Here is a 27,918-nt window from a genome sequence, read left to right as displayed (position 1 = left end):
ATCTTGAACAACAAAAGTTAAAGCATACCACTTGCTTGGCTTTATGTACTATACGGGTGAAATCACTGGAACGCTACAGATGTAATTTCTGGTGAAATATTTTTTAATCATTTCTATTAGGGAAATATAATGGCAATTACTGCTGTAAAATGTCCAACTAATCTTATTTTTAAGTTGAAATGGGTCATAACAGAACCAACCAGTTAGTTGTGGCTATCGTACGACGCCAAAATTGAATGGTCAGAAGTTTAAATAAAAGATTCTATAATTTTTCTTTTGAATGCTGCTAAAAATGAGTTGAAAAGGTATTAAATTGAATGGACTTTTTACCTGGAGGAACATTCTGTTTCGAAAGAGCAAAACAAAGTAATTAAGTATGATAACTAGCATTAAAATTTATACCAAAGATGTTTATTAGAGTCTTAACTTAAACATTGATTTAGTAATTTTAAAAAGAAGTCTTAAAAATACATAGAGTCTAGTACTCTATAATCATGAAATGTGAAGCAGATAAAGAAAAAGATGTTTGAAGTTACTGAAAAATATTCAAAATTAAGAATTGATAATGACTTAAATTAGAAGGGTTTAAGTAGAATTGTAGAAAAGCAACTATTTTTGCCAAAATGTAAACAAAAATTAAGGTTATTCGACCTTGTTTTCAGACTTCAAGAGTTAATTTGTCAAGTAATAGTAAAAGTATAGAAGATTTAGATTATAAGAAATGACAGATTAGAGTAAGTTAGCAGTTTTTCTAGGGTCCTGAATGCTGTTTTCCTCATCACACTGTTCATGAATTTTATATTCCTAGGGAATATTTCTATGACAGAACTCTGCAAAACCTGATTAAATCACTTTTAAAATTTTAATAATTTTTAATTTATTTGCACCAATGTAAAAATAGAAATGTAAAATTATAAGTTCAATATTTCATCTAAAGAGGGCAGATTCCCGTTACAGAATATAAGGAAATGTTCTGTCAAGAAGCTGTTGTGATTTTTATTCATCAGTATTTTGCCTGATTTGAGGCACTTCTATATTTTGTTTTTATTCTGTGCTACTGTTCTTGTTACGTGCATGTATGTGTATTGTATATTTTATAACATATAATGTATAGTGTTTAATATATATATATATATATATATATATATATATATATCAAATAGTAAGGACTTTAAAATTATTTTAATAGTTTTTTCCTAATTCATTTAATCAATTAAATTTTTTGTGTATATTTTCATTTTATTTCTTTCAAAGCACTCAGGGATAGGATGGTTATTTACTGTAATGTAACTATATCATTTATAATGGTAAAATAAAATTAATTGTGATTATTTTGTATTGTTGAAAACGGGATAATGAAATTTGATAATTATGAAAAATTTATGTTTTGCAATTTATGAATCATTTAAATGAAATTTGTTTATAATTATGAAATATTTATTTCTACTTGTATGATAAGTAATACATATTCATGCATCATTATCATGCATGTGTGTTCATATGTAGCCGATCTCATTCGTTTATGTATTTAATCTGTCTGAATTCTTATAGAATTCTTTACTTGCATATTTTTTCTGTGCATGTTTAAAATGAATTAAAAATTGAGAACATCACCATGTATAAAGTAATATTTGTGATTTAATTTCTTAATGCAATAAGTATTTCGCAATGCAAATATCAGTATGAAGATGTCAAAGTGAGAGAATGTCCATGATGATGAACAAACTGATTGTTCATATGTTATTATGGATGATTTTTGTTGTGTTGTTTTGACAGATTTATCAAACAGAGTATAAGTATTCAAAAATTTGCCTTTTTTATTTGCTAACTATAGTCATATGCTATCTGATGACTTGTTTTATAAACATTCATACCATTTTAAGCAATTCTGTAGTTGATTTTCTATCTTAAAAGTTTTTATATTTTATAGATATTTGGAAATTTAACTCTGTAGCATATTAATTTCAGAGATAATTGTTTCTTTCAGCAGATTGTGAATCTGTAGATGATCAGTTATACATGGATCAAGAAATGTACCTGAAGAACAACAAATTCCTTGACCTAAGTCGTAACTCTGGTGGTGATGTTACTACAAATAATCATTCGGTTAAATCACTGCCGGATCTGTACGATGGTGATGCAGCGAGACCAGCGAGTACAGATCTTATGCTGGATTGCCATCCACAGTATTTGACAATGAATATCGTTAAAGGTGCTATGGGTTTTGGATTCACTATAGCCGACAGCGCTTATGGACAAAAGGTCATATGTTTTCTATTTTTACTATTTTCAATAAATTTGTATACTGTTAATTCAGATTAAAGGTTAAGAAAATCAGTTTACTTTAAAGTAACCCTTTTTTTTATTATTTAATAATTTCTTTATCTTTTTGTACTTTGTCTGTGCTTGTGTTTAATTAACTTACTTTAACAAGAAGTATATTACCATAGTAATCATAATGGATGGGCATTTTACCTATGAAATTTATGCTTTTCTATGTGACACATATAGTAATTGCAGATGTAAACATTTTCTACATAAAGTGAACTGTCCTCAGTTGAGCACTTGCCAGTGATTTTGCCCTTATAAAAGGATTAACAGTTTTATTGATTGGTGACTTGGTTAAAAGCCACCAGTCACTTACTATTTCTCCTTATAAAGCCAGTTGCGCCTAAAAGCCTCTTATTGTTGATCCTTAATGGGCTGAATCACAATATATCTTTCTATAACCAAAAGAGGAAGATACTCATTATAGGTGACAACCTCCTCTACACCTAAACAACCCTGCTACGTCTAACTTACAGGCAATGTCTTCTTTTTTAATAAAAAAAAAAAATTAAGTCCACTTATTTGTATTGGTTCCTATATTATAAATAATACATAATATATACAATATCTTCAGACTACAACATATTTTCTACTGATACTTCATGATCAACATTACTTATCTTATATGTTAATGTATTACATATTACTACTTGCTGTACTGGTATTTCAATACAATAAAGTGCAGTTTTATATATGTTTAATATGTAAATACAATAATTATATATATATATATTTATTATTAATTCACATATATTTCATTATAATATAATTAATTAAAAAAACTAATAATGATTAATAGTAATGAATTGGTTAATTGGAGTAAACAAAGTGATATCCGAGTTAGTAGATTTGCAATTCTTATGTTAATATTGAATGGTTTAATCACTTAACACATTTGCTGTGGTATGGCGGATATATGTACCTTAATAGGTGGTTGCTGTGAGCTTGTTGTCGTTTGTGTAATTCCAGTACATTGCTGAACTGTAAGTTATTTAACTTAACTCTTGTGCTATACAGGCCTCATTGTTGCCGTATTGTACTAGATGACTGTGTGTGATGGCACATAGTGTGCTGTATGTAATGAATATTTTATTTCTCTTTATAACTAAAAATATTTTTTTAAATAATTTTATAGTCTCCAATATCTCTCAGAAAACGTGAACTAACTTTAGTTGAAACAGTTCTTTTACACATATTCTTATTTAGAGTCTATTTGTAATAATTATTAGGGGTAAATTTGCTGGATTGTTCTGTGCCAGTGTCATTTCTTTTATTAAAATATGACAAATTTTCTATAATTTTTTTTTTGTAATTTATAATGGTATATAATTAATTTATAGTATTAATTTAATAAAGATGAAAAATAAAATTAAGAACTTCTGACTATATAAATTATAAAATAGCATTCGATATTTATGAATTTAAAAAAGCTCTTTTCATGACATCACCTCAAAATAAATTATGATGAAAAAAGTAATTAATCCAAAAATAAATCAGTTTATTAATTACTAATTTGGATGATGTTTATAAGCAAGCATATGAACATTTCATGTGAAGTGATTCAGATCCAATTATCTGGAAATAAATTTTATGGTTTGTCCAGTGTTTATATTATTAAAATATACATTTGAATGGATGTTTTTTTTAAAGAAAAATATATCATCATATATTTATTTAAGAATGAGATGACAAATCAAAACTGAGTAATGGATTAGATGACATAATGTAATTAATCTCATTTATTAATAAAAACAAGCATTTATAAAATTAAGTAATATTATGAATCTTTTATTGAATAATTTATTGGACAACTTGTGATAAAAATATATGAAAAGTAAATAAAATGTCAGAAAGAGATTAAAAAACAGTGTGATATGTGGTATGGCACAAATGTATATTGAATGAAAATCCAAGGTCAAACAGTTCAGCATATAGATTAAATCCATATAAAAACTACACACACAGTGCAAAATCTCAGGATGGGCCAATATGTGCCGTAACGCACAGTAGGTAATTATTATATGGAATTATAGTTGCCCATACAGCAAGATGGTTTAGCTCCCTATTTTATTCACTGCAATGAACTTGTTAAGAAAGTGTCACATTTCTTAAAATTATGTATAGTGAATCAGGCATTAGCTATAATTTCAATAAAAAAAAATCTTAAAATAAAAAAGAACCTTAGAAAATACAATACCAGTTTCATATTTTGCTAATGAAAACTTTTCTGAAGCTGAAAAATGTTTGTAATCTCATTTAATTTAATCACAAATTTCTGATCCCAGTCAGTTGATATTCAAAATTGAGTTCTAAATTATAAAATATATGAAACTGAATGATTGTCTGTTTTTCTAGGTGAAGAAAATTTTAGATAGGCAACGATGTAAAACATTGATGGAAGGTGATATATTAGTGGAAATTAACAATATTAATGTGAGAAACATGTGTCATGGTGATGTAGTTCAAGTGTTAAAAGACTGTACAAGAAACGAAGAAGCTACTGTTACTGTACAACGAGGTGGTTTACGACCATTGAAAAAAGAAGACACAAAGTACAGGAGTAAGACACCAACAACAGAATTATACGGAACAAGACCTAAAGAAGTGATAATTGCTGGTAGGCCAAAAACACCTCTAGTCGACACTCGGACTAGGGTAAAAACACCGATTCATGATAATAATCATTTAGAAGACCGAACAGGTGATATTGATGATAGATGGAAGTATCAAATCATTGATGACAGATCTGTTGACCATCACTTAGGATACTACTCTGTTAAGAAAAAAGAAACTACAAGTTTTGAACATGAGCAACCTCGTTCTAATATTGATACCAGGTACGTATTGTCTTGATATTTTGTTTTGTATCTTTTTTTTTTATTAGTAATTTATTCATTTACATTGAAATTTATTTAATTTTGGGGCTTTATTAAAAAGAATGGATTGTGTTACTGGATATGATTTCACTATACAGAGGCCATATATGACCACTGGTTTGATGTTGTTTATTGATGCAATTTACATTTTTCCAAATTGGATCTTGATACGCATAAAAGTGTTTAGCAATATTGGTACTTAGGTGTACAGTTTTGCTTATAACTAGGATGTATGTAAATTAAATTGTGATCTGATGGAATCTTTTTTTTATCTATAAGATCAGTATGTAAATGGTATTGCAGTTTTATAGTAGCTAACCAGTTGCTGGTAAAAACGTTAAGTTAAATGCATATTGTATTCCCTCTTTATCAGCTGATTTTAGTATTATGTGTTATTATTATAATGCTTTTGTCATATTCTGAAAGTCATGATGAAGTTTTATTTATAAACATTATTTACTAAATTTACAGATAATTATAACTAAGATATAGCTGATTTTTGTGTGAGGTAAATTGACTTTTTTACATCCTGCACAAGTAACTGTATTATTTTCTCATGTATTCCTTCTTTTAAAGAATATTTTCACTTAATAATCATTATATCTACTTTTATTTTTTTGTGAAATTTTTGGTTCATTTTTTACAGATATCCATATTTGCGTAGTAGAATGGTGAGTGGAAGTGTTCCAGCTGTTGAGTGGGCTGAATCTGTCATTACTTTGGTCAGACAAGAAACTGGATTTGGGTTTCGAATAGTTGGTGGGACTGAAGAGGGTTCCCAGGTAGGACCTATGGTGAGGCTACCCCACTTACTGCTTTGTGCACTCTTCTATTTTTTAAGTAAAATTAACATGGGTATACTCAGTAGTTTATATGCTAGCAGTGGTTAATTTGAGTGGGATGGTATTACAGTGTGAAAGTGTTTATCTTCTCTTGGTTGAGGAAGACAGTGATGTGATTGTAAGTCGTATTGTGTAAAAATCCTTTAGTAAGTACCTTTAGTATCTTCAAAATTCATTTGCTGTATATTATAAGGTTTTAAATTTTATATTATAAGGGTAAGTCTTCTACTTTCTTTGAATGAGTGAGGTTGCTTTTACTCTTCACTTATTATATCCTCTAGAACCAGGTTCTTAAAACAATCTGTGCTGTAGAATTAGTTTTTTTTGTAGTCAGTTGGTGGTAATTTTTTACTGTTTAACCACGTCATACGTTTTGACAATTTTCAACCAAAAAACATAAGAAGTACACAGTTCATTTAAAAATGTTACTGCGGTTCTCAGTGTAAAGTATCATGTTTCATTGTGGAAAATGAAACATACATTCTCTGACATTTTACCTCTTTGTTGCTATCAATTCCATTTCCGTAATTACTTGTTTCATTTCATGCTACTGTTTTTCCAGCAACAATACACAAAATGTATATAGTGATGATGAAGTTTATGTTTCTTTGTTGACAATGAAACTTAAAATTGAAATAAGTAAGATCTTCTTTTTTTTAATTCCTTATTTTTTTCATTTCACAAAAATGTCCTTTACATCAGAATTTAAGATATTTTACGTAGATAGATTACATAAGCAGTCAGCAGTCCTGATTTAAAAAAAAAAAACATTTCAAGATAATAAAGTCATTTAAATTAATAATACAAAGCTCATTGTGCACTAGAGAAGTTTTGGGTTAGTGGATTAAAACAAGTAATTGTAATCAATTTTTTTCTTATTAAACAAAAAAAATCAAATGTCATTAAAAATTAATATTAAAAACATTTCAGGTTGGAATTTCATTATCCTTCTGTCATCAAACAATAACAATAACAATTTTTTTGAAAAGTAAAATATGGAGTTTCAATAGTATGCTACGAATTGTTTCCAAATACTATTTAGAAATGTATTCAGTGGTATAAATAGGTAGTTCAGTTCAGATGTTTTCTAAGTGTATGCTTACAGCCATATTATGTAAGTTAATGTGCACCTTTGTACTGCAACATAAAATTTACTGTTCACCCTGAATTCGAAAGCAACATGATCACATGACGTAAAATCTTTATATTTCTAAAAGATAGTACAAGTCTTGTCAAAGTAAATAGTAATAGTACTCAAGTGATGAATATTAAATAAGTAAACTTGTTACAGTTAGACACATTCAGGGTGAATTATCAGAATTAGTTGATGAATAGAAACTACCTAGATGTTTTAATGTTCTTCAACTGAATAGTTGAAGACATTCAGGAAGTGTTTCTGATTAATGTGGTGATGTATTAGAAACTCTATTCTCATTGGATGTATAATTATTTGTTTCGTGATCAGAATGAGTTTGCTAGAGATAGATACAGTATTATTTCCTATAAGTTAAAATATTTTTATTCATCCTCATAATTTTACGTTGCATGTAATTTCGGCTGAATTCATGTTTAATAAGAAATAAGATCTATTTATTGCTCTCATTTCTTATTCTATTTGTCATAATTGCTTAATGTTCCTTATGCTATTCCTTCTTGTTTTTCTTAAAATATTCTTTAATTTCATCTAGTAGAGTATACCCTCTTATCAATATTTCATTTCCAAACTCATGTTTCTACTGTATATGTGTTTGTATATATTTGAACTAGCATAACTTTCTTTTTGTTTTCTTCTTTATTCCAGATTAAATTCGCTGTATTTGGACAAAAGCTGCTTGCCTCTTGCACCCTTGCACTCTGCCCTTTTCTTGTTTTTCTTTTGAACCACCAATAACTGAATTCTGTTACTCTGTTTCTAACATTTTCATGTTTAGCATTATTTTACAATCTCTTAACTGTTTTCCCAAACATCTCTTACACTTATAATATTTCTTAACACTTATTTTTTATATGCTGATTATGTATAATATAGTTTTTATAATTTTTTTTTATTTTGAGTTATGTTAGATTAAAATGACCCTGAATTTGTATTGATTGTTGTAAGAAGGTTTAGGAGGACCTAAACATTGATAAACAATTGACACCTTCAGCCATTAGACAAGAAACGGTCCATAGGCAGCCACTCTTCTACATACCAGAGATACACTGAGTTAGTGTCATTAATATGGAGGACTAGTATCAACAAAATTGTTAATCTCTGATAATGGATAAGAAGGGATCAAGGATAAAAAAGGCCATTAGGGATAAATAAAGGGTCCCAATCTACCTGTCAGGAGGATTGGGATAGTTTACATCTTGACCAGGGTTTATTTATTTATTTGTTTATTTATTGTTGTGTGTAGTGTTGTGTTATCTTTCTAAAGAAGTATGGTTGGAACTGATACTCTTCAAACAGTGCTAAGTTAGAAATGTTGATGTATTCTATTCTACTTGTTATGCATATGTTGTAGGTCTACTGGCTATAGTAAATTTATCCAGTCATCATTTATTTGAAAGATTTTGTGTAATGATTTAAAGTGATATAAATCAGTCTGTCATTAACTATTACTAGAATAAATTTTTTGAGCACCTTTAAATCGTAGATTTAAAGTAGACATGTTTGCTGGCCTCAATATTGTGTGTTGTCATGAGCTTTCATTGTGTTTATGTATATATATATATATTTATATAAATTAAATTTTTTGCAGTCCATATTTCTGTACTATGTGGAGTGGCTAAATAAGTATATTATATAATTAGCTAGATACTCATGTGTGTATTTACATATATACATCAGCTTAACTAAACTTCTTATATCATAACTTACATTATTTTCTGTGTGCTTCTCTGATGTGTAGTCGTAAATAGCCTAAAACTTGGTTTTTGTGATTTGTTAAGCAAGGTTTATACAGCTGTCACTCTTAACTCTGTCTATCATTTACTTGCATGCTGTGAAGTTTGTTCAGGAAGCTTTTTAAATTGCAATATAACTTATGTTAAGAATAGTATAGCTTAAAATATTTTTATTTTATTTATTTTGTTTTTTTTTTCTTTATTCTGTTAAATACATGTGATACATATTCGTGAGTTACTCTTTATATTTCAATGTTCTGAAGGGAATGGAATGAGCATCGTACATGGAAAATTTGAAACTGAGATCAGGCCTATGATTCGTAAAATATACATAAATTTCTTCTCAAGAGTTTGTGGATCATTGCTTTAAATGTAGTCTCTTAAGAATAGTAATATTTCTCGTCAGAACTTCCTGATGCTGTTAAGCGGTGAATAGCTAAAAAAACATTGATTTCTCTTAAAATCAATTGGATTTTCAAAATAATGACAGAGATAACTGTAATCAGTTAAATAATTCAAATGTGTTTTATTGTGATATAAAAAATTAATTACTACATTATGATGTAATAGTGAAAAAATAGTAACGTAACATAAATATGATGATAATTTCATGAAAGTTGATTGGAATTTATAAAAATTATAGCACGTCCAAGAATTTATGCTAATTTTAGTTTTAAATTGAGGTAATTAATATCAAATCACATTAAAGAGTAAATTTTATATATTAGATAACATTAAGAATATGAACTATAGGAAAATCTGCTGTAATCAAAACAGAATTATGCATATACCATAAAATAAGTTTGTATCCACATTTATAAATCAAAATGTAAAGAAAATCTGTTTACTAGATAGAATTGCATATTACAACTTGCTTAATTTTGGTCAGGTGTAGGTCAATATTCCATAAAAAGGTGGATTATATAATGGGGAAAAATATATATACATATATTTATAGTTAACTTTCCAAAAACAATTCTTTTGTTATTGTATCTGTCCATATTTCCCTCTGTACTATTATCTCAAAGACAAAAGTATAAAAACTGTTTACCACCTAAAGTACAGAATTTGATAATGCTTTTTACCTTATGCTTATTATTTTTTTTCTAATAGCGCTTTTAAGGTTTTCCCCATCATCAGTTAAACATTTTCTTCCAAATCGCACATTAAATTCAAACCATTAAAATTATAATATTTATAGTATATACGGAGCTCTACATCGCACAGTAGTTTGTAATAATTATGTTGAGGTTACAATATTAGCAAAACATAATTTATAATCATTATACGTTACTGTGTTCTTTATAACATTAGCTGACTTCTAACGTAGATAGTACGTGGCATTGGAATAATACATACGAATTTTAAATGTGACATTCTAAGTATGTCATCACCCATAAACATAATTTAAAATAAACATGCCAAATTTGCACACTTTGAATGGGAAATGCTTGCGTATTTGTTAACGGATGAAAACTTCACATTTGGTGTGTTCCAAGTATACATGGTAAGAATTCAAATACCAAATGTTTTGCATGTGGCATTTTTATTAGTTCTATTTTTAGTTTTATGTAGGGTTGTGTAGGGAAATAAAATTAACCGATACCATGAGCTTATTAAACAGTAAAAAGAAAAGAGAGCGTATTTGCTATGGCATTTTTACAATCAGATGGTGAACTTCAAAAACGTGTAAATTAAAAAAAATGATTAAAACAAATGAGAAAGTTATACACATAACCTACTAAAAGAATTGGGAAGACAGTCTTGAAGATAAAAATTACTTGAGAATGAACAGTACTGTTATTGATGATTCGTTAAATTTAGTTGGACTATTTAAAAAAAAAAAAACATAATTCAATGAGAACATCCATTTCACACATTGATTGTTCTACATTCTTAAATTCTTTTGAAAACTATCATGTATTGCCTGAATTTTTTTCTACAGAATTTTTATCTGTGCTATCTGATTCTGTAAGTTCTATATAGTCCAATAAAGAATTTGTCATAAATTCTTTATTCCAGTATCACATATCCGTATTTGAAATTATGTTTTATAATGTACTGTATGTAATAAATGTATTACAAAATAACAAACGTAATAAAAATTTTATACTGAAATTATAAACATTCTTAGACACTACAAAAATAAACATTTAAATAATTAAGAAAATTTATACATTTTTAAAACAATAAAATAAATATAGCAGTAATTATTTTCAATTACTGCTGATTTATTTAAAGATAGTAAAGTAATTTAATTGTAGATGCTTAGATTAAATATTTTATGCTATGATTAATAAACATTTGACCCCAAGTTGAGCGCTGAGTTGCACTGCCATTATGATTTACTGACATTTCCTTTTTATCGAAGGGTTGTAGTTGAGGAAGCTGTTTAATGCTTACATTATTTTGAGGGACCTGATTTTATTCTGCCCTATACCGTTGAGACTTACACTCATGTTTTAGGAATCTAGATCCTAAAGCCAATTAGTCAAACTACTTTATACTGGATATGATTTTATAAATTATATACTTAATCCAGTAAAGAGCTGTCCAATCATTAAGATTAATGTAATTATTATTTATTTTAAATACTTAATAACCATTAAATACATTATTAAGTTAAGTAAGTAATTTGTTAATATCTTTTTTACATCTTCTATTGAAAATTTAACTTGAATTAAAACAGTGAGAATTCAAAAAAGAGGGAAATACTGTTCAGGAACTTTAATAAGAAATTGAGGGAAGGTAATTAATAGCACTAATGAGTATACTTTTTTGAGTGTTAGTAATTAAATTATTACTAAGTATTGCAATCTTTGCGAAGAAAATGACTGAAAATCATAGTTATTGTTAAAAAATATATATCATCGTCTTCAAATATTTCGAAAAAAATTCTTACCATCTCCTACATATCTCATAAAAATAAGATTGAAATTGGGAGCAAAACTAGATTTAAACTGATCTTTCACCATAAGATGACCAAAATCATGAATAATAAGAATCTAGAATAATATCCATTAAATATTACTATATGTTTCCAGATTCACTTACATAAAGAAAATCAATAGATTGGTTAATAATAGGTCTTAGGAAAAATACATTGACACAATTATATGCAATTTTGTGTTTTTTAATTATGTTTTATACGTATTTATTTCATATATATCTAACCATCTTGTATAATGTGTTAACTTATAATTTTGTGTACATTAGTGTAATTTTTAGTCTATGTCTATTGTCCCCTGTTAATTCTAGAATTGTGTGTATATAACAACTTATTGCTGTAGAATATTACATCTTTATTATTACTTGTGTATATTTCTGGTTTTAAATAAATAAAAATCTGAACTGGATCAATATATAAATATTTAGCTCTCAAATCTTAATCAAAGTTTAATAAAATTTAAATTTTCAGATTATAACATTTTCTTATAGGTTGTTTACAATAAGATTTTTACATTATGAAGCTATTAAAACTTATGATTCCTTTGACTATTTTGAACTTAATCAAAAATAATATTGCACACTACTCATTTTTCCATGGTTTAGGTCAGTTGAAATGCATTAACGCTTAAACCTCCTTATCTGATCAAATTGATCAAAACTTTTCCAGGGTCCAATATAAAATTATATAAGTATGAAATGTCAGCTGTCAGTTGTATTTCTTCATGTAAAATTAAATATGTAAACCATGGAAAAAGTTATCGTATTTTGTTTAAAAAATATCTGGTTAAATGACTTACTGATAACAGAATCTAACACTTATAAGTGAAAGGTCATCCTTCCTAAATTATTATATTTCTCTTTTATGATTTTTGTTTAAATGAAACTTGAATGCATTAAAAAAAGATCCACATAGATATCTTAGTTGCAAATGTCTACTCATTTATTTTTAATACTTTTATTCAAAATGATCCATCCATCTTTATCATTGGAACTCATTGCCATTACTATTTGATAGAATTCTGCATTATACTGATTCTTTATATTATGTTTTCTCTTGTTCTGTCCAAACTGAGATCTATCAGTTGTATCAGTCAAATATAAAAGGTACAGATTTTCTCTGCTTTATTTTATGATATATTCATTTTTTGTCATAAACTAGAAAACATCATTTCTCATCATATTGAAAGATACTCTGCTAAGTAATATTGCATAAAAGCACAGATCATCGTGTATTGTCTCATCATAGATAGCACAAATCATCACCCAGTGTTTGCTTTGAAATTGCTCCTCTATATTGTTTGAATCTATATTTTTTATACTGAATCTTTTATAATCCGTGATTACCTTTAAAAAATTTCCATAATTACCTATTTCATTGTTGCATAATGGAGAGAATTATTTACAAGACTACTTCCGTATTTTGCAACAAGTATTAAGAAATAAAATAAAAAATCAGGTTACACAAAATACCTACTTGCATTATTTTATAATATTGTTACGGTATTGTATTATTTGAATTTAAAATGAGGTAATTTTTTTTTAATGTAGGTATCTATAGGTCATATAGTACCAGGAGGAGCTGCAGATTTAGATGGAAGACTTTGTACTGGTGATGAAATCATAACGGTTGATTCACAGTCAGTAATAAACACATCACACCATCATGTTGTTCAGTTGATGGGAAAGGCTGCAGTTCATGGTAGAGTGACTCTTGGTATTAGAAGAAGGGTGCCCATTCAAGGTGAATTTCTTTTAAAGTATATTATTTTCATTGGCTGTTAATATAAATGATCTAAATTTATAAAATGTGATCATAATACTTTACTATATGAAATATCTCTGTTCAGCTACCAAATCTTATAAAAATTGATTCAATACTGGTGACATAAAACGGCAGAAATGTAAAAACAATTATGTATGTTTTTTATCTCTTAAAATATTAGAATTAAAAAAAAAACCTGAAATGGTTTTTAGATATTTATCTGAAGAGAGTTTTGCAAGCCCAAATTGAGTGAATATCTTGTTTAGTATAGTCAGAAATGGGGAAAATTTGCAATCATTGTTAGAAATATTTTTATCTTTCTTCACCCCTTTCAAGGTTGAATTTCAAAAAATCTAGAAATTGGTTTTTAGATATTCACATGAAGCTTACACCACACCAAAAATCAAGTTAATATGTTCGTTTATTACCAAGAAATTAAAAAAATAGTAATTTCATTGTTACTCCATTTTACCCCTGTAAACTAGAAATTTCAAAAATCGTTTCTTAGTGTGGACTTTCACTAAAAGAAGAACATGTATATAAATTTTCATCAATCTGTCTTCAGTAGTTTTTGCTGGGCATTGATTATCAGTTAATTAGGACATATTATTTTATATTATAATGTTTTAAATTTATTTTTAATGTACTCGGTTCATATTTTAAATAATTTTTCTTTTTTTTTTAAATTATGGTTGTTAGTATGTACAAAAATATTACAGGGCTGTAAAAAAATATTAGAATAAAAATTGCGTAGTCTGTGATATGTTAATAGTGTATAGAACTTGAAATTAGACATGAGGGTTGATCTATCATTTTTTTTAAATGATGTTGATTACTATGATGATTTGTCAATTATGAATTCTAACTAGATGCAAGGTAACTCCAACTCTGTTGATTAAGTTTGGTGAGTGACAACAGCCAGTTTCATAACCGTAGTTTGTCATTGATACTAATCCTTATTTTACACCCTTCAGTTTTCCAGATGCTTCTTCCTTAGATATTGTAAATGTTTTGACACAGTCAATTTGTTAATGGATGTAATTTACTATCTTTCCCAGAACCCATTAATAACTTTTCTCATGTATTATATTTTTCACGTTGAAAAATATACATAATAGTTCGTTTCAGTATTAATTTTCGTTTGTTTTCCTGTGCATTTTTTTCATGTTTCCTCCATTCATAGTTTTTTTTTATCTATTAGGTGTGTCAGTGCACTTATTGGTGAAAAGGATGTTTGGTTTTTGTTAAGTTTTATAAAAGTTGTAGTTTCAAAATTTTTTAAGACATTATTGGTGTAAAATTAGTCATACAAATATTTAAAAGAGTCTGTATATTGTCAGGAAGAAATAATGTTAAACAAAAACTTTTTCTTGATGTAAGATTTTTTTTACTGGTAGAAAAGGTTATTGGTTTAATATTTCCTTCTTTATGTTTAAGAAAATTATGATATTTAAATGTACTATGACAGTTAAATGCATGTTACTTAAATTAATATTTTGAATAAATGTGATGTTTTAATTTACAAGAGAGTCCAACAATATTGGATATTAGACATGGTGCAAAAACTAAGTTGCTTGTGTACTCCCAGGTGTCAGGAGTGAACACTATTCTCCAGCAGTTGTTATATAACATTATTTGTGGTTTGTTTCCCTAGTGCCTGAAAGGAAGTTAAGAGATTTTCTTGATAGTTAATAATAAAGAACAAAAAATTTAAGTTAAAATCAGCTGCTGAAACTTTTAATTTATAAAAAGCCTTGAGTGGGGTGGAATTGTAGGGAGTGGTATTCACATTTGAAAAGAGGTGAAATATTGCATCCAAAATCTACTGACCTTTCAACTAATGGAATGACAACCACTTCAAGATCAGTCACTAAATACAAGGACTTGTCAAAAATTATATACACTTTTTATTCTACAATCTAGTGACACAAAGGTAGGGAAGTAAGATGAAATTTTGATTGTTCAGCATGTATATAATTTTTCAACATAGTCACCTCCCTTGTCATTGGGCTTGGTCCAGAAGTTCACAAGCTTGCATATTTCTTCCAAGAAGGTTTTTGGTTGTTCATGAAGCCACTTTTACATCACTTCCTGCACTTCTAACTCTGGAAAATCGATGACCTCACAAAGCATTCTTGAGTGGTCCAAACCAATGAAGGTTGTTGGAAGCAAAATCTGGGCTATTGGGAGGATGTTCTAGTACCTCAAAATTGAACTTGTTGATACTCGTGTTTGAACAGAATGACAAGCCATGTACAGGCAAGCGTTGTTATACAACAACACTTTCTTCAGCAAGACCTTGACATTTGTCATGAATTTCTGGCTTCACCTTGTTTTCCAGCCTTTCACTGTAACACACTGTTGATTGTAATCTCTTTTTCCATAAAGTCTTCCAGTATAGCCCTTTTGCATCCTATCTTTGCTGCCAATGGCTCAGTCTTGAATTTTTTCTTCGTTGGAGATCACAGGTGTGTCTACTCCATACTCTGGTGTATTGATCGTGGTTCATAGTGATTAACCCATGTTTCATCACCAGTCGGGCTATTCTGCTAAAAAATGTGTCGCCTTCCTTAAGCCAATCGAGTAAGCGTTGGCAAATCTCAACATATTTCAGCTGTGTTCTGCAGTAAACTGCCTTGGTACCTGTCATTCTCAGACTATGGAATTCTAGCTTGTCGTGGATGATTTTATGGGCAGAACCATAACTGCTTTTCAAAGAAGATGCTACTTCATTGATGGTAACTTACCTGTTCTCCAGAACCATCTCTCAAGTTTGCTGAATCTTGTTGTCTGTGATGGTGGTTGATGGGTATCCTATTCCTTGTTTATGCATCACACTTGTCTGGACACTTTTAAACTTCTCGATCCATGAGAAGTGGATGAAGAAGGCCCTCCTCTCAAGAAGGAATTGAGAAATTCAGCCCCTTTCACACTCTCTGAAATCTGATCATTGCTTATTGTTTGTTCTTTGTGCAAACTGCTAGTGAAGTGGACATGTTTAGATGGTAATAGCCGGAAGGCAAATGTGATCAGGGTCAAATTTCACACATGTAACGGCAGTCATACAAATTCTATGCGTGCTTGTGCAGAAGGCAGTATGACAATCTTGAAGGTGTGATGGCGAAAGTGTAGATAATTATTGTTTCACCTTCATACATTAACAAAATCAGTGAAACATTCTTCAATCATTAACAGATTTCAGGGTTGACTAGTTTGCCTTTGATTAAAAAAATCCTATTATTTAAATGTTTCATACATATTCTAAGGTAAAAAATTTGAAATGATTCAGTTTCTTTTTCTAAACTTATGACCGAAGGGAAATGTTTTTGACTCAGGCATGTTTTTGACTCTTTGCCCCAGAAACAATACAAGCGTTAGGCCTGTGAAAACACAAATTCATGAAAATTCAAGATGACCATCTGACCATCATGTTGATTTCTTTTTTAACTTCCGTAAAGAATTTCTTCCTCTTGGGTAGACTGGAGATCAACAATTTTATTTGGAGGTATTGCAATAATATGAAAGTGTGCAAATAAAACAACCATTTGCAACAGCAGTACTTGGATCCTTCACTGAAACAGTAATCCTTTTCTACAAGGCTTTGAGTGTACAATAGTGTGTGATAAAAAAACTGTAAGACAGTTCTCCCTCATCTTCAATATTCACCTGACCTTGCACTTGCTACTTATCTCTATTCCCTTATATGAAATGTTAAGTGAAAGAGAAATATTTTGCTGATGTCAGCACAGTGAAAAAGAAAACACTTAATACCTTGAACTACATCAACACTGAAAACTCCAAAAACATTTGTTTGGAGTTTTCAGCAGTTGGAAAAACAGAACAAATGTATTGTCAAAAGGAAAGTACTTTGAAAAAGGCAAGAGTGGTGGGGTACATTGTATAAAACCTAATTAATAATTTTTTTTAATTTCTGGGGTTTTTTTTGGGATTTCTCCTCTGGTAAAATTTTTGCATCTATAATCTACATTAAATATATGGTTTTTCAAATTATTGCATGCTAAATAGATATAGTTCTTTATACATTTGTTCACCTCACTTTCTGAAGAAGTTAATTAAGTAAAGTAGAAGGAAAAATTTTAACGGGTTTAACATTTTTTTTTTTAGATGTTACAAGTTTTATGAGATCTCGATCTTCTGATATGATTTATCCATATGATGTAACTGTCAAAAGAAGAGAGAATGAAGGTTTTGGTTTTGTCATCATCTCATCATTGAATAAAGCTGGTTCAACTATAGGTTAGTAAATTATATTCCTTAATATTCGCTCTGCCAAACAATATTAATTTGTGTAAGAGGATTATGAAGTACATAAATTCCAGTTTAAAATAATAAATTCTATAAAATTCTAGATTGATGGGAAACCTTTTTTGAAAGCAGATTAATAATGTATGTTACACACTATGGCTTATATATAAGAAAAACCATAAATTCTTATAAAATTTCACAGCAGTGTACCATTAATCATGTGAATTAGTCAGATCATCTTTGAAATCTTCCAAATGATAATGAGGCAAAGATGCAATTCACTAAATAGCTCATAATGTATGTAATACAAAATCTTAATTTAAAAAAAATTATAATTCTACAAGTTCTATATTTTTTATTTCTAAGAATGACAAGGATTTTTGGTGGAAGTATATATGTTCTTATTTTTTGTTACATTAACTCAGTACTATTGAAACTAATAACATGAATTAAATCTTTAAGGAACAATTTTTTATAGCAGCTCTTTCACAGATGCTGATTTCTCAATCTTATTGACAGAGCCTGTGAATTCTAGATGTTTGTCTAACGGCGGGAGGGGGGGTAAATAAAGGGGATAATCAGCTGATGAGGACTTCTCCTCCTCATAGGATCAGATATTTTACCATATTGCAAAGACCTGTGTTAGAATGGGCTTAAAATTAATTTGCATTTACTCATAAGTGACTGAAAGTTAATATTCATGTCGACATTTATGTCAAAATGTAACCAATGTCCTGATTGTTACATAAGATGTAGCATTATACTTTAAAATTCAGATGTTTAATATATGCTCATCATGGATTACTAATTGGAAATAATTACAAAAGTGAACATTGAAATGTGTATTGAAAACTGTCATCTTAATCAGTCCAATCCTCTGTCGATCGTCTACATGCATCGATATATCCAACATTGGAATGTAACAATCTCCCACACTTATTGAAAAGTATTGAAAACAATAACATGAATAAAGTTATTAAAAGGTACTGCATAGATAAGTATTGAAATAAAATATTGAATTATAATAGTATCGAATCATCATGGTTAAACAATCGTGAAACTTAAGTAGATGTAGAAGTATAATTTTGATATTTTAGTTGATTGGATACTTTTGAACTAATTTGAATATATATACATATTTATTGATTTAAATTGTTAAAGTATAAAAGTTATGAATTAAAACCCAGTCAAGTTTAAAAAGGATGCAATATAGTCTTGCAGTTTTGTTAGCTGTCTACATTCCCTTTATATGATCGTCTCAAAATAGGTTGTTGCTGCAATCCGGGTGGAGCTCCTCTGAGGGACCTCTTCTTGGTTTGTCGTATGTGCTTAGTGATGGAGCAAATGTCACTGTCTTCTGTTTTCTCTAGGAGTGATGTTGGAAGGCGATGGTGTACATGGTGGTGGTGTTGGTAGTTTCAGAAGGTCTAATTTAATACATAATCTTCGTTTTAGGTATAATTCTGATTTTAAATTTACCAGATTTCTATAGATCTGGTAAATTTATAGATCACTATATTGCATTAAGATGTCTTGAGTTTTTCTTTGAATGGATAGTTTAGATGAAGTCATTGCTTGTAATTTTTGCTTGAAAGTCTATACATTATGTTCAGCAAGCCCGTTGGTAGTGGGATGACCCATTGCTATAAAATGTTGGTGTATGCCGTCGTCAGAAAAGAATTTTGTAAAGGTTTTACTTTTGAAGATTGTTGCTTTGTCAGAGACCAGTATTCTTGGTAAGCTGTGAGTTGAGAATATATCTTGAAGGTATTGAATGGTTGAAGCTGTTGGTGCATTCTTAGAGTAACAAACTTCCAACCATCGGGACACTTTGCATCGACCAAGGTAAAAAAGTGATGATCTTGAAACAGTCCAACATAATCCATGTGAACCCCTTCAAAATGTTCTGAGGGTTCACCCCAGTGATGGATGGGGATTAGTGTTTTTAAAGAGTTTTTCTTCATTTGTCCACAGTTTGACAAGTTCTGACAAGATTTTCTATGTCTTTATCTAGATCTTGCCAGTAAATACTCCGTTCATTGTATGTGAAAGTATTCCCGATATCCCTATCGGAGAAGCATTGCAGTTCATTGTCAGTGGAAGGTCTTGATTGAATGGGGTTAGTACATGATGGCTTGCGACTTTGTTTTTCAGTTGTGTAAATGCCACTTCACATTTTGAGGACCAGTAGAATTTATAATATTTCTGAAGAAATCTGAATGGATAAATAACTGTCGAGGTAGTTGGTATTAGGTAACCATTCCTTGGAATCTCTCGACATCTTGATTTGCCAGTCTAGGTGCATTTATACTAGACTGTGACCTTAGTCGGGTCTTTGGAAATTTTTCTTTGTTCAATTACATAGCTTAGGTATTGGACTTTAGTTTAGAAAAATTCACACTTTTCTTTGTTGAGGTGTAAATCTAACTCTTGAAATCTTATCGAGGTAAAGCCATCAGTTTTTGTGTAGTATTTTATGTTTTTGCATGTTATTGTCAAAGTATGTTGTAACCCCTCTGAGTCCCCCCAAGAGTTTGTCCATGATGAGGTGAAAGTCATTTGGTACATTTTGATTCCAAATGAGAGGCGATTGAAGGCATAACTTCCTTTATGAGTAATAACTGAATCTTAGCACCCCCTCATCAATACATGCTTTAACTAGATCTAGGGAGCAATAATATAAAGAATTGTTGAATGTTGTAAGAAGGTCGTCGATTTTTGGTGTAGAGTAGTGCACATCTTGTAGAACAAATATTTGTTTAGTCAATAAAAAAGTTTATTTTAAATTTAAAATGTTATTTAAAATCTTTAACATGCTGTCAATATGACAATACAGTACTGTACTGATTATCTGATTTATTAAAAATTTCTTATCAATGTATTACCAACTTAAATAATATTTATAAGAATGTCCCCATCAAATTCTGTCTGCAGATTCATTAGGTTGAATTTATATTTATAAAATGTTATTAAAATTTCTAATTTTTGTGGAGTGGCTGAATATGTTTATATTATATAATTAGCTAGAATTTACGTACAGAGGAAATAGGGACTACAAAAAATTTTATTTAAATAAATTGATAAAATTATCTTTCAAAATATTTATACACTTAAAAAAACAGCACTATAATTATGAATGAATATTATGAATTAAACAGTTTGAATTTGATTGGGTTTTAAAGAAAATATAAGTAAATATGTTGAGAAAATTGAACTTGTAAATAAACCAGTAGGATGCCAATACTTTTTTTAAATTTTTGTACAAATGTTTTTATTTTCTCCTCATTGCAACTTTTTATGTCTATATAAATAAACATACGTATTTTCAAATTATAGAACAATATTTATTAATTAAAACATAATAAACAATTAAAAAACATTGAAATGCATATTGAAAATTGCCATCTTAATCACTCTAGTCCTTGATCGATCATCTACATCAATATATTGAATATTGGGATACAACAGTTAAGTCAGAGATTATAGTTAAACATATTTTTTAATTAATTCCTACGTGCTTATATTTTCAGCCTAATAAAAGTTCTATTTTAAAACTAAATTATGACAGAATCGTATTAGTTTATTGTGAGTTTCTGCCAGTAGTGTTTTTATTGTGATCTTAACTTCTGTCATTCTTCTAATATCTTTTGAGTAGATTTAATTACTTGTTCACTTGTTATATTGTTGGGTTTTACTTATAAGAAGTACCTAGATTTTGTTAAGGAAAAAAAAATAGAATTAATGCTGTCGTGTATAAAATAATTTAATTTAATTTTTTCTGTATTCTGTTATACAATTTATCTTTGTTTAGGAAGAATTATTGAAGGTAGTCCTGCAGAACGTTGTGGTCAACTTCATTTGGGAGATCACATATTGGCAGTTAATCATATGGATATTATGAACCTTCATCATGGTGACATTGTTAATCTTATTAAAGACTCTGGATATTCTGTTACTTTGACTATTGGACCTCCTTTAGGTAAAGTTGGTAGTTTTTATTTATTTTCGATTAGTTAAACATCTTTAAATCTAACTTAAAAATTGCATATTTGTAATTATTTTTCTGTTGTGAGCGATTGCCTTTTTGTATATGTTGGAATTAAATCAAAAACTTGGGAGCAAATAATAAACAAAGAGACTATAATAAAATTATAGACTCAAATCATGCATGTCAGCTTAATTTCCCTCTTGTGTTCATCATGATTTCCAAGCATTTTAACCGAGAAGGTGGCTTTTTTAACCTGTGTATAAATATGCTCCCCCTTGGAGTTAAAGTTGTCAGTAATTCCATTTTCAAATTCTCTGCCCAACACTAAACAGCACTAAAAGGTGTGGAGGTCACTGATTTGGTGATGTTGGTTGTAAAGGGGATCATGAAAAAGTTCTTTTCAAAATCGCTGAATCTTCTATGCAGTGTAGGCATCAGTACATGAGAATACATTGTCAGACCTGATGTTACCATTTTTTTAATAGTGCTTCTCAATGTTAAAACAGCTTATAATTATTCTTAGCTTCATAAATTTTGGAGTATACAACTATATCAGAAGGATATAGTTTTGATTTCAGAAAACGGTGGTTATTCTTCCACTGATAACTGCCTTTTATAAAATTGATGTAATAATACTTCCCAACCCTCTGGGTTAATTACTGCAGTATTACCAAACAGACTGGCAGAATCTGATACAACAAAAAAATGTAAAAACAAAACTACGTAGGTATAATTTGAAAGGTTTTTAACAGTGATGTTTATTTTTACACTGACAGAAAGGTTTAAGATTTCTTCATTTCATTGTTTTAAGATTACTGATTTCTGAAGATCTTTCAAAACTTTAAAGTGGTGTCTGAATATTACAAATTTGTTAGTGAGCCTTAGCTGAAATTCTTCAGCAGAATGTTAATATATAAAATAAAATTTTGACTCCTGTTCTCTGATATTACAAGTTTTTTTTTTCTTTTTTATAAGTTAAAAAATGAAATAAGTGCAGCAGTTTTGTTTATATTTAGTTGTGTTTTGGTAATTTTATTAAAAGAAATGTGATGTTATTTCTTTAAATCAAATTAAATGTAACATTTACTGTTATTTTCATTGTGTTTATTTCAGATGATACTTCCAGCACAGCATCCATTACAGCTTCACAGCGGGTGAGTTTAAACAGTTCTTAATGTTTTTAGTTGCAAGGATAGTTTTTTAGTTAAAAGTTAAATTATGTTTTTATCAAATAAATTTTGTTTAGATTTCTTTTAGGAATAGATTTTCAGTATTTCCATCTTCATTGACGTGTGTAACTTTTATGTGTTTTGTGAAGTATTTAAAATAATACATCTTAAAATTAATAAGTTCTGTGTTTTATTGATTTTTATTTCAACAAAATATTACAGAAAAGAAAGATTTGTCACATTATTTAAATTTGCCATGAACTGCTTGAACAGTGATACTTTAAGTGATGTTTAAGACTGCTTGTTGTGAACAAGTCCAGTCTATCTTATGTTGTAAAATAGTAATTTTTGAGGGATACACATAAAACTATTCTTGAACTACATTTTAATGTCAAAAATAATTATTAAAATATCACTACATGGAGAATTCATGATATAGAACTTGAGATTTATGATTCGGAGTATATTCATCTACTGTATGTTCTTTTTCTATTGTCCTATATTTGTTTTTCATGCTCTTAATTAACATACATTACTAGAATAAGAAGGTTTTAGGCAGATCAATTACTGGATAGAAAAATTGCAGTGCTTCTTCATTTTTCTTAATATTATAATTGTTCCTTTATTTTTATCCATATATATATATATATATATATATATATCCATATATATATATATATATATATATAAAAATCAGTTTCCTTTATTTCAGATTCGTCATTTTATGTATAAATATATATATATATATATATATATATATTCATATCTACAAATCTTGATTTAAATAGGTATAAGTAAATTTATCATTATATAATTGGTAAAGGGAGAATGAATAAAATATAATATTCTCTTAAGTACAATTAAAAATAGAGTGTAGTCTCATGTAATGATGACAGATCTGAGGTTTACAGACTTTGAACTGTTATAAATTTTTCTAAGATTTCCATGTTTTAATAGAATTTCCTCATAATTTCCAGGATGAGGAAGGTGGAATGGGTGAAGGTATGGGAGCAGGAATTGATGGTGATCATGATGGTGAAGAAGAACAGTATCATGCTGTAGAATTGAGTCGTGGATCTCGTGGATTCGGCTTCAGTATTCGTGGTGGTAGGGAGTTCCAGAACATGGCACTTTATGTACTACAGATTGCTGAAAATGGACCTGCAGCCATCGACGGTCGTCTTATGGTGATTATTAACTGTTTGTTGTTCCTCTCTAATTGCACTACAGCTAAAACTGCTTTTAATATTTAAATATAGATCAAAAACAAATGTACATTCTTTTATTATTCTCTTATATTGTGCTAATTCAGTTTCCTTTATTTCAGATTCGTCATTTTATGTATAAACAGTTTCATTTATTTAATATCAGTAATTCCTTTTAATTGCATCCTATAGCAATAAATATAATTATAATTTATAAAGATAAATATGATAGCATGAGTACACAATATTCTATTGAGTATGTTCAGTTTTGACAAATATTAAATACATATTATAAATATTTAGTGTGCTACTTTTTACTTTTGCAAAAGTTTTCAGCAAGTATTTACCTTATTTTTAGGGTTATTCCTTTATAAAACATCTTTAAGACCTGTGCGCAGTTATGATTCTATTGTTTAATGTTCTTGAATAAAATAGATAAAATTGGTTTTCATAAAATTATATGCAGCATAATTTTATAATATGTATAAAGTACATAACTCTAACGAAACTTTGTTGAAAGTAATAAGTAGTCATAGTAAAACAAAGTTGTATTGTTCATGGTATGTAGTTATTGGACTAAATTATTGTCATTGTGAGTTCCTTGTTTTCTATCTAACTCATGCCTTAGTCACAGTATCATTTCATATTCTGCTTGCTAGTATAATATATCAGTCCTTTCCTAGAAATGATATTTATTTCAATATTATTATGAGATTAGATTGTGGAATAGTTATACTCTATCCACTTCTGTTTTTTTTTTTTTTTTTCTGCGGGAGAAGGAAAAAAATTTGCACTCAGACACCCAGCAGTCTGTACTACTGGGTATGTGAGGTTCCTGTCAAAAACTCACTAAGCGGCGACTCACTAAAAAACCTCCTAAAAATAACATGCCCCGGTACCCACCATGAAGGCATTATCCGGGACATGCTGCTGTCATTACAGGACATAGTAATGGACCTGCAGAAGGGCTAGATAAGCACAGACCTTCAGGAGTCTTGCACGCCTCATCGCTGAATGAACAACAATCTGCAAGTGCAGACTGTTGCCGGTTCTGTTTACGAGCAGTCCACCAACCTATAATCCCGATGCCTTGCAACGGATAATTTTGCCCACAAGGCGGGAGATGACGTTCCATGTCCGCTCATCCCCTAGCATCGTCGAAATGATGTTCTCAGGCATCAAGAGACCACACTGAGTGTAGTCCCTCTGCATGTCCTCCCATCTATGGCAGTGGTACACCACATGCTCTGCATCATCCAGCTCCCTGGAATATGGGCACAAGCTGTTATCCACTCTTCTGCAGTGAAACAAGTTCTACCAACAGCATGCCCATCAAAAACTGCATGAGTTTGTATTTGAGCTCGCCAAATCTTCTGGTTATCCGAGGGCCCACTTTTGGAATCAATCCACTTCTATTCTATCCGTAGGTAATAAAAAGTTAAAATATATAATGTAATAGTCTTATGAGTAAATATATGTAAAGGTTAATCACTGTCAAATTTTTGTGTTTTAATATACAGACTATTATAAATAACTTTGTGATTTTTACTTCATTAACCCATTAAATTAACAAGCGAGTGGCTAAAATCACTGTATTCTCCGCTGGATAGATTCAGTAATAACACATTTGTCCAGGATACCATTCCATGATTTTTAATTAACATTTTTTTTTTTTAATTACAGCCATTTTGTAAATTCGGTTTTATACTATAGATTTCAATTTTTACAGTAATAACTTATCTTATGTTTTGAGATTTTAGTATAATTTAAAAGTATGATACATTTACCACATTTATTCATTTAATACAAATATTAGGCATTGTATTGCTCCAATTGTTAAATATTGGGTTGTTAATTTATCAATAATGGAGTGAAACTAGGTTTAGAAAAAATGTAAAAAAAGAGTATTTATTTTGATAAATAAAACAATTGTAATAACACTAGTGCATATCCAAAAAAAATTTATTCATAAAAACAATATTTTAGAATTTTATGTTTACAATGATAGTTTCTCACATATAATTGTGTTTTTGAACACATCCCAAAAAGTATTTTTCAACATCTCTTTATGACCAACAGTTCAGTGATAGGTTACAGCAGTTTTACCAATTATAACTGTTCGCCAAGTACGTGAGGCTCCATATTTATAGATGAAGTATAATACTACTTTCATAGCAACGGCAATGTTTTTGCTGTTTGTGCTTTATATTTATTATTCAACATTAATTTGTTAGTCAGATAAATTATATTAACCTACATTTTTATGAACACTTTACATCATCTTGCTTAATACTTATCTAAGAAGTATCAAATTTTTATATATAGTTAAATCTTTACATATGTTGTTAGACTTTTTTTTTGACAACAAAAACAGTAGTATATATAAAAATACAAAATCATTGCTACAATATTATTTTCAAATTCATAAACAGTATTAATAATTATAGTAGCATTTAAAAATAGAATCCAGAGAGCACCTTAAATTAAAACGGTTAGAAATATAAGACTAATAAAAATTATATACTGTGTGATTGCTTATTAGTTTATTTCTTTGGCTGTGCAAGTCCATTGTTTATAAAAACAATTTACGTGAAATTTACGCATTTTAGTTTGACAGTTAAGTTTAGTAACTTGCTTGATGAATTATAGAGTTAAGAAAAATGGTAAATTTGAATAACCAGGATACCATACAGAGTAGTTGTGAACTCTATGCAGCTTTCTTGGAAAAGATATCTCTGATATTTCTGGAATATCATAAAAATCAATCCTAGAAATGCACCTACCTAGCATCCATTGCTGATTTATACAGAAGTCTGGGTAAGATTATTCGCAATTTTTTTTTTGCTCAAACAAAACTGTACTGTGATTTTTCATTGTTATAAGTATATTAATCATTTGTGGGCATTGTGTACAAGAAAATAACATTCTTGTGCTTAGAGATTATTTGATTTCATTTCAACAATGGGATTCATTGAATTTGCTGTCTCCTCCCTCCACCAACCCTTTCCTCGTCCTCTCTCTATCTCCCCCCTCCTCTCTTTCTCTGAGTGAGTGTGTGTGTGTGTGTATGTTTGTTTCAGCTGTGAATCTGAGTGTTGACGTTCGGTCATTGCCCAAGTGTTCCTAAGAAACATAAGAGTGTTTAGTGTTACATTTACCTAATAGTGAATGTAGCTGTTAGGTAAGTACAGTACTACATGTATTGCACTCACTATTGTCTTAGCTTAATGATAAAAATAATCCAGTTTAAAATTGATAATAAGCTTTCGATGGTCAACTATCAAACTGATGTCATTACCATAATACAAGTTTATAATTCAGACTGCACATATTAAAATAAATCAGATTAATTCTTACATAAGATTAAAATGAAGGTACATACAAACTAAAGGTTTTGTAAATATTAAATTGTTAGCAGTTTGTTCATTTACAATTTCAAAAACTGAGGTGAAAATAATATAGGCTAAATGCAAGCTATTTGATCTTTTTTATTTTATTTTTTTGCATTCCAGTAGCTGAGGGAAGTGTAAAATAGTGCTAAGATCAGATTCTATTGTTATGAGGCCAAGAACAACTTATTTTTATACCTCAGACTTGTAATCTTCTCTGTTAATAATGTTATTTTTAATTCAATCATATTAAAG

The 27,918-nt window shown here is 29.1% G+C and overlaps 1 protein-coding gene across 11 annotated transcripts in view; it reads left to right on the top strand.

Moving 5' to 3' along the window:
* The window catches only part of Magi (membrane associated guanylate kinase, WW and PDZ domain containing protein magi), a 90,253-nt gene that overhangs the window by 46,001 nt on the left and 16,334 nt on the right, over window positions 1–27,918 (top strand). For 7 of the 11 annotated variants that reach the window (XM_075362885.1, XM_075362884.1, XM_075362891.1 and 4 more), the window contains 8 exons: window positions 1,988–2,262; window positions 4,684–5,165; window positions 5,851–5,998; window positions 13,433–13,625; window positions 17,772–17,903; window positions 21,724–21,891; window positions 23,014–23,054; window positions 24,047–24,256. In XM_075362885.1, the coding sequence (XP_075219000.1) occupies window positions 1,988–2,262; window positions 4,684–5,165; window positions 5,851–5,998; window positions 13,433–13,625; window positions 17,772–17,903; window positions 21,724–21,891; window positions 23,014–23,054; window positions 24,047–24,256 (1,649 nt within the window). The remainder of the gene's footprint in view (window positions 1–1,987; window positions 2,263–4,683; window positions 5,166–5,850; window positions 5,999–13,432; window positions 13,626–17,771; window positions 17,904–21,723; window positions 21,892–23,013; window positions 23,055–24,046; window positions 24,257–27,918) is intronic. The other 4 variants (XM_075362887.1, XM_075362889.1, XM_075362890.1 and 1 more) reach the window with 3 other exon arrangements.

This window comes from Lycorma delicatula, chromosome 4 (assembly GCF_047948215.1).
Source record: "Lycorma delicatula isolate Av1 chromosome 4, ASM4794821v1, whole genome shotgun sequence".
Classification (NCBI taxonomy): Eukaryota; Metazoa; Arthropoda; class Insecta; order Hemiptera; family Fulgoridae; genus Lycorma; species Lycorma delicatula.
The sequence above is the reverse complement of the archived record's forward strand: the minus strand, read 5'-3'. Positions and strand labels throughout refer to the sequence as shown.